This window comes from Hemiscyllium ocellatum, chromosome 45 (assembly GCF_020745735.1).
Source record: "Hemiscyllium ocellatum isolate sHemOce1 chromosome 45, sHemOce1.pat.X.cur, whole genome shotgun sequence".
NCBI lineage: Eukaryota > Metazoa > Chordata > Chondrichthyes > Orectolobiformes > Hemiscylliidae > Hemiscyllium > Hemiscyllium ocellatum.
In genome coordinates, this window is record NC_083445.1 from 4,323,915 (window position 1) to 4,332,309 (window position 8,395).

Sequence of the window (8,395 nt, forward strand, 5' to 3'; positions counted from 1 at the left end):
ATTTGAGCACAGATGCGGCCTGTATGTCTCTTGATGGTTGCCACGAGAGATAATATCTAGTTTCTCAATTATTGCTATAAAGTTCTAATCCCTACAGCTTTGTTGTCAACTTCAAAAGTAGTTTGTATCATCATTAATCTGCATTAAAATATATCAGATTTCTAAAAGTATTTTAGGAAATTTAGGAATTGCAAACTCATTTGTTTTGAACTGAAAAAATAAACAATTAACTTTCCTAAAATAGTAAAGTTTTTGGTCATTAGCTGTGCTTTCCTTCCCTAAGGCATGAGGGAGAAGCTAACTATTTCCATTGCAGTCTTAACATATTTGTGCTAGGGTGGAGCCAACTAGGTTTTTTTTTCAAACCGATTAGTTTTTGGCATGTTGAGGTATTAGCATATCTTATCAGCATCCCAAGAATGAGAATTGCTTTTAAGTGTCGTGGCTGCTGGACTGTCTGGTCACTGTAGACATCAAACTGCAGTTTTCCTGGTTGTTGTGATGGCAGTGTTGACCAACATGTTGGGGTGGAGTAGGCGGGCGAGGGAAGACTCCTGGCTCATCATCTATAATCATGCTCAAATTAACCACAATAACATAGAAATGTAATGCCTCATTCCAGGTTGACCAGTTCAATCCACAGATAACGCACTCCAGTCCTGAAGCAGGGTTTTGAGCGTTTGGCCTTTTAATTTGGCGAGGCTTATTACCGGCTAGGCTAATCTAAAAACAGGATTGGGAAATCAGTCAAGACCCTTGTTCCTTATCGTTAGTGTTTGATAACATTCATAAAAACAAAGATTTTCCATTTCTAGGTCCAATAAACTCGGTGGATGGGATTAAATCGTGAGAAAACTTTTAAATTTAGTTTTATTTCTTTCCCGACCACTTGGAAACTGGCTGGTTCCCCAGTAATTTCCAAGCCAAGTTTGTGGTTTGCCACCAGCATTGATTTGTTTGTTACGTCACAGATGACCAGCAATGTAATACGAAAACCAGTGGGACAGATTGATCAGTAGTCCCTTTCATTTTCGGACTTCAGAAAGAAAATTCAGCATTTAAGTATCTGGACATAGGTGGCAAAACGTCTCAACTCAGCGAACAAACCTATATCCAGAACCTCAACCTGAGCTACAAATCTTCTCAAAACTCGCTAGCGTTTAAGTATAATTATACGGGATCATTTGTATAATTTGTGCCTTTTCTCTCTTCCTCTTCCAATCTTTTCACTTGCTAGTTCTCAAAAGTATAGTTTTAGTTATGGTTTTTGAGAGTGTCCGGATCCTCTCAGGACCTCATCAATGTTGATATTTCTTGCACCGGGCTGTTGCGTGAATGTTGGTAAGACATTTTAACCCGGTTACTGGGAAAATATTAGTCCTGGCGCCTAATTCTGTCTTCTCATGTCCTATCTTTGAGACAATTGTTAGGAACAATATAACTTTAGATTTTATGTGTTAAGAAGAGGGAGATGTGATTTTTGAGTTTTTAAATGTATTTAATTCCAAGAATTCTGGAGACTATTCACATTTAAATGAACCCTTAGTATGATTTTACATCCCTCGAAGTAAAGAGATGGATGGCTCGTGGCTTATGACACTGTAAAGGTGGGGTGACTGCTGTTGCCCTGCAATAGGAGTCCAGGAATACAAAGAAAAATCTAGAAGTTGGTCAATCAATGGGTGTGTGCATACACAGAGATGGTTAGAAACTGAGCTTGGAGAGCTGTTATGTTTGTTCTGAAGTTAAAGTCAATAGTGAGTTTAGTTTGCAGTTTAACTTCCAGAGAGATCGACTGAAGAACAAGCTGTGAACGGATGTGCAGATACTTGCTGGAATGAAACTGGTTGCAACTGTGCCAGCCTAAGCAAGAAGTCTTTGTGTGAAGTTGTGGGGTTTTTAGCATGTTTGCAAGGATATTATTGGGATAAAAGGAATGGCGTGAATTTGAAACCTTTAATGTTTTTAATGAACTCTTTTTACAATCTTTTGTCAGTGTAATATAGTTTATTATGATTTAATTGATAAATATCAGGATAACGAACAGAAGGAAGCCATCTGCCCCATTGGTCCTGTGCTGGTTCATTGAATGAAATATCCAATTAGTCCCTCTACTCCTATTTTTCCCCAGTGGACCTAACAGTTTTCTGTTCAGGTATATGTTCAATTACCTTTTGAAAGTTACTGTTGAATTTGCTTCCAACATCCTTTCAGACAGCACACACTCCAGATCACAACAATTCAATGCATTTAAAATTCCCATCTACTTTCTTTCGTTGTTAATCTTGAAAATTGCAACTTGTAAGAAAGAAACAAGCTTTTCTTGGGTAGATCATCATGTTCAATCATGTTAATAGCCCCTCAAAACAAGGAAAATATTTGCAGGTCGCTGGGGTGTGTTAAGCTTTGAAAAACTCTAAAAGGCAGCTTTTACATTTCCTAATCTTATCCATCCCCTAAACAGTACTAGTAAGGCCTGTGAAACCTGGCTAAGTGGTAGATCCCCAAATCAATGTCTGGGAATGATGTGACTCGGGGGTAGCATGCTCATTCAAATCAGAATGCTGAGTAAGTATTCCCACCTCAAAGAGGGCCAGCATTGAATGGGATATTGAATAAATTGGTTTTGTATTCTCTGGAGTTTAGAGGACTGAAGTGCTGTGAAAAGTTTACGATAATGAAGTGGGCTTGATGGGGTATGCACTGAAATGCTTCCCCTGTTGGGGAATCTAAGTCAAGGGTACAGAGTATCATGGTAAGGGGCTGATCGCTCAGGATAAAGATGAGAAATTTATTCACTAAGTGAGTTGTAAATCTTTGGAATTCTCTTGCCCCAAGGGTTGAGGATGCTGTATTGTATACAATATTAAAGGCTGACATAAAGGTGTCTCAGAATATTTGGGGCATTAAAGTGAAATTGAAGCCTGATCAACCATGATCATACTGAACAGTGGTGCAGGTTCAACAGGACATTCACCTGCTCCCCTAGTTTAGAGACTTCACAACAGGATTGAACTGATACTCCCAGACACATTGTACAGAGGTAGTGCCACACTATCAAAGATAGCTCCATTTTGGGTGAGACAGTAAACTCAGCAGTACTTCAACAGTAGAAAGCATTCTGTATTACAGGGAGTGTATTGCTAATTTCCTTGCACATAGTTGGGCATACAAAGAAACTTCCACGAGTTACCTTGATAAATCTGTAGTCTGCTATTCTGTCAGTAATGGTAAACCCCAAAACACCTGACTTGTAAAGTTTCCACTTCTCTCTGCTGCCTTTGACATGAGCAAAGATGATATTTTTGAGGCCAGCCTGCCCACTTATCAGTTTGTCCATCTCCTATTTGTGGGTGTTCAGAGTGTGGGACATAATCTATGGAGTAACACAGCAAAACATGCACGGTTAGGCTGGTCATTGCCGACCACATGTTTGTGTTAAATAATGACGTACATGTCTGTGCCCCTGTGTGATGAGGGGGTCGGCTTAATCAAAAAAGAATATTTGATATCGGCTACTGCAGGCCAGGGTTAGACTCACTGCTAGCATGAGGTTACATTCAGCTGGGTGAGGTTTTGGGTTACGATGTACTGTGTAGAATTATACAGTAGTCACAGTCCAGAAACAGATATTCAATCCAGCTGGTCCGTATTGTTGCTTATGCTCCACATGAACCTCCACCAACTGGCTGATCCTTGGATTCCTTTTTCCCCCTGTGTATATCCAACTTCCTCATAACTACATCTTTATAATTCCCCTCAACCATACTCTGTAGTAGTGGGTTATAAGTTTCAGTCAATCTTCTAATAAAGACGGAACAAATTACTGCAGATGCTGGAATCTGTACTGAAAACAAGAAATGCTGGTGATTACAGTGGGTCAGATAGCATCCATGAAGAGAGAGCGAGCTAATGTTTCATGTCTAGATGCCTCTTCATCAGGCTGAAGTAACGTGTGGAAGAGATAGCATTTATGCTATAGTTTGTGGGGAGTGACGGGGTAGGTCTAGGGTGCTGTTGGTGAAAATGATAGTTCAGATTAAGTGATCAGAATGTAAGAATATAATAAAGAACATTCTCCTGAATCCCTACTGGATTTGTTAGGACTATTGTTATGGGCTTCCTTGTGACAAATGGAAACACCTCTGCACCTGCTTAATCAAATCCTTTATTAAATTTTGAAGAGTATACGAACAAGACTTTTGATAAACCACTAATTTCACCCAATATTCCAGAATCTCCCCACCTTTTGAAAACAATTCAGAAGTAGGTTTAGTACAGAATGAAAAGATAAAGTTAGCCTGTCACGGTTGACCATAAAGAAGGAACATGTAATTACAAAGCATCTTTAATATCAGTGAGATGGCTCAAAGGCTTTCACAATCAGTATTATTGGAAATCTTTTCACTGTACAACATGCAGTTTAAAGTACACTGAATTCAGACTTCAGTGAGTGTGTTTTTAACAAAATAGATGCAGTTGGGTTTTACCAAGCTAGGTTTCATGCTGGGATCTGACTTGTGCAGTGTCACTTTCAGCTGAGATTACAACCCAAGTCATGGAATTGTGATTCTGAACAAACATCCTGGCTGTGTGAGATAAAGGATTTGGGCAGAGATGGGAAATGAGCATGATTTTTCATTAGAATACATATTGGCATGTCAGGTGGATATGCAATCAATGTTCATGGGTCAGTGGCTGTTTGCCTTTCGTGATGAAGAGAAAAGAAGCGATGCAGTGCACGGCATCAAATAAAATAATCACTGAAGGTAAATGATTTGGTATTAACTAAAATTATACTTTTCTCGTGGGGAAGTATCAGTTGTGAAATCATTCCCTTGAACCTTAAGCTAGGTAGTTATTAACCTAGAGGATTGGGAATAAAGTTGGCTTCATAGTTTCACAAGCTTGATGGTTCCAGGTGTCCGGAAAGATTCTGGAAGTTTTAGGTGATGTTAACAAAAATATCCCTCCGGTTTCCCCAACCTCAATTTTTCTATTCGATTAGTTTGCAAAGACATCTCCCAAATGTTCTGTGATTTTGACTCAATATTTTGAAGCCAAAGGCTTTTTTTTGGGAAGTAGGAGCATTGAGCAGTGCTTAAAATGTTTGTTGAGGCACAAACTTGTGATCTTCAGAAGGGATTTTCAACAGAGATTATATGTTACAAAACCTCCTGGAAGGGCCCTTGGGATATAGTTTCAAGGAAAGTTCACAAAACAAGATAGAATCTTATCACTGCTGGCTTGCGTATATCTTGCTTCCTTCTCAATCATTTGACAGTAATGTATAATCAGTAAGATCAACCCACTTCTCAAACTAAAATGTTTTGTTTTGTTTCTTTGGCTTGAATGAACTCTGAAGCCTAGCATGTTTGTGCAGTCGGTTCATGACTGATTTGTAAAAGTCTTTACATTCCCTAGCCCCACACAAAGCACCACCTTGATTTAAAATTCTCACTCATGTTTTCCATTTGGCCTGATCCTCCCATTTCTGTAACCTCCCCTTCTAGTCTGATGCCCTGTTTTGTATACTCATTTTAATTTCTGTCGATACCAGTGAATTAAATTGCCCTAAAAGCTGAAATTACCTCCCTTATCCTCTCTACCTGTCTCATTCCTTTTTAAAGATGTTCACTGGAGGCCTGTGCAACTCCCGATTTTAATTACTGCTTCATCAGTGACTGTATCTTCAGCTGTTTGAACCCCAAGCTCTGGAATGACCTCACTCTAGCTTCCTTTTGTTTTGTAAGGTTGTCCTCAGAACCTACATCTTTGACCATGATTTTAGCCATCTCTCCTAATATCTCTTAAGTAACTTGGTGTCATACTTTGTTTGAAAATGTGAAGTACTTTGCAATGATTTATGTTATTGAAACATTGAACTCTCTCTCTCTTTCACATAGCTGCTACCATGGTTGACCTTGGCAAGAATAAGAAGAATCCAGATGAGTTTGCACAGGCACTTGACGAGGAGCTTGGTGACTTTGCATTTCCTGATGAGTTTGTCTTCGATGTCTGGGGTGCTATTGGAGATGCAAAGGCTGGGCGATAATCACTGGACACAAATGCTGAGACTGTATGAAATCAGAGGAAAGGGCATTTTTAAAAAAAAATATATTTATATGCTAATAATTTTAGGACACTGGGTCCTGGGTTACTTTTCATAGGAATATTTCCAGATGATTTTGTACAGTAAGACTGACCAATAACTACTTGTTTCTAGACTATCTGATTTTTGTAAGCATTTAATTTGAGCACCTTTGTAGGTGCCATATTGTGGTGTGCTGATGGTGTATGCATATGTGGATGCCACAACCTTTGAAAGGGTTCTGCTGTGACACTATGCAGAAGTTATTTTAAATATATTTTTGCAGCCATGTTTATGGAAATTTTAAGATTGGGTTGGGAGAACAAAACTTCATATGAAGATGTAAATTCAGTCTACGTTGTAGGCTGCAATTAAAAACGAGCATAATTAAGTGCACACTGCAATATGGCAAAACACTCGGGGTCCTCTACACCACTGAAACACTTTTAAAGTTGTGGTCTTAAACTAATGAATTTTAGTAGTTTTTCAGCTTGTTTGTAATGATCTTCCAGTTTCAGATACCTGTTTAAGCAGAAGATCAGGAAGATGTGTTGGTAGGAAAGAAAGCATTCTTTAAATAATAAGAGACTTGCATTTTATACTCGTGCATGCTTGACCACCTCAGTGATTCCCTAGTAGAATATAAATGCAAGGTTTATCAAATTATTTCTTCTATTGTTTACAAGACCATTATGTCTGCAGTGCATGGACTAATGTTGTTTAAACTTCCCGATGCTGGTTTAAACAACTAACTTGCAGCCATGTGACTGATATTAAGATTGTTTTGCACACATCCAGTTCTTGAGGAGCACCTTTAATGATTATCTTAAAGCTGCCATGACTCAGACTTTGGTGAAATATAATGGTGGATATGTGAAATGTTCAAATTGAAAAGTGCGCACCACTAATTGTTGTCTTTTTAATAACTGTGATCATCCAACCTTTGTACCTTGGCAAAGTGTTCTAAAGCGCAAGACTTGGATTTCTGTAGCACCTTAATAACCTCAGGATGTCCCAAAGCACTTTACAGCCAATTAATAATTTCCTTTGAAGTAGTCACTGTTGTGATGTGAAGAAACATGGCAGCCAATTTGTACACCGCAAACTCTCAGGAACTGCAATGTGGTAATGATCAGATCACCTATCTTAATGATATTCGTTATTAAAAAAATATCCATTAGGACACTGGAGGAAAACTGCCCCACTCTTTTCAGACTATGATGCGGGCTGTTTGGTGTACACTGAAGAAGGTGGTTGAGGCCTTAATTTATGTGTGTTTTGGAAGAGGATGCCTCAGTCTGTGCTGCACTCCCTACGTGCATAAAGTGTTGGCTAGTTTTTTTTCCACTTGAGTGGAGGTGGATGTGACGTGTATGAATCAATGTTGGAGCGCTGTTGATTTTGCTATGACAAGAATTAAGGCATATTACATTTAAAGAAATGTTTCCCCTATTTCTTAGGTACCAAATGCACACCGAAGAGTCTTATTTATATCCATCAGCTGTACAGCTTTTTAAAAAAAAGAAATTGCTGGAAAATCTCAGCAGGTCTGGCAGCATCTGTGGAGAGAAATCAGAATTCGCACTTCAGGTCCAGTGACACTTTTTCAGAACATTCTGAAGATGGATCATTGGACCCAAAATGTTAACTCTGATTTCTCTCCACAGATGCTGCCAAACCTGCTGAGATTTTCCAGCAATTTCTGTTTGTGTTTCAGATTTCCAGCATCTGCCGCTCAATGGTTTTATTTCACTGTCCATTTTATAGTCTTGCTTCTTCAGTGTCCCAGGAAAAGGATAGGTATTATGTTGAGTGGGTTGGAGTAAAACAGCTAATGCTGCAAAACAAGTCTCTTCAGGTTAATTACCATTGTAAAGGACAATTGGACCAACATCCCATTAATGATTTTATTTGAATTCCATTAATTTTTAATGTAAAATTATAATTTACACTAGATTCTGCCCACTCCGTGCACTTTTTATTGTTTGAAAGGAATGTGGTTTAATCCATTAAAAATTAACTGCTAATTAGTTCAGATCGTCCTTCCATGCCCCCTCGGTTCATCTATTTGCATTTCTTATCTAAACTAAATTAACTTATCACAAGTAATGCTTTAGAGTATTGACATTTTTCCTCCCGAATGTTTTGAACATTGTTAAACTTGAACGATTGTTTTAGTGATGAAGACAGGAAATGTGACTCTGTATCACTGTCAGATTACCTGGCTCGAAGCTTTGCCAAAAGCAAACCGAATCCTACAATGTCATACAGGACTGTAAGAGACGTCTTGAAAGAGGTGTCCAT

At 38.6% G+C, this 8,395-nt stretch overlaps 1 protein-coding gene across 3 annotated transcripts in view; it reads left to right on the forward strand.

Annotated features, from left to right (window-relative positions):
• The window catches only part of LOC132835812 (PDZ domain-containing protein GIPC1-like), a 35,719-nt gene extending 28,066 nt beyond the window's left edge, over positions 1–7,653 (forward strand). For all 3 annotated transcript variants that reach the window (XM_060854896.1, XM_060854900.1, XM_060854899.1), the window contains exon 6: positions 5,907–7,653. In XM_060854896.1, the coding sequence (XP_060710879.1) occupies positions 5,907–6,055 (149 nt within the window). In that variant the 3' untranslated portion in view covers positions 6,056–7,653. The remainder of the gene's footprint in view (positions 1–5,906) is intronic.
• Positions 7,654–8,395: the final 742 nt, after the last annotated feature.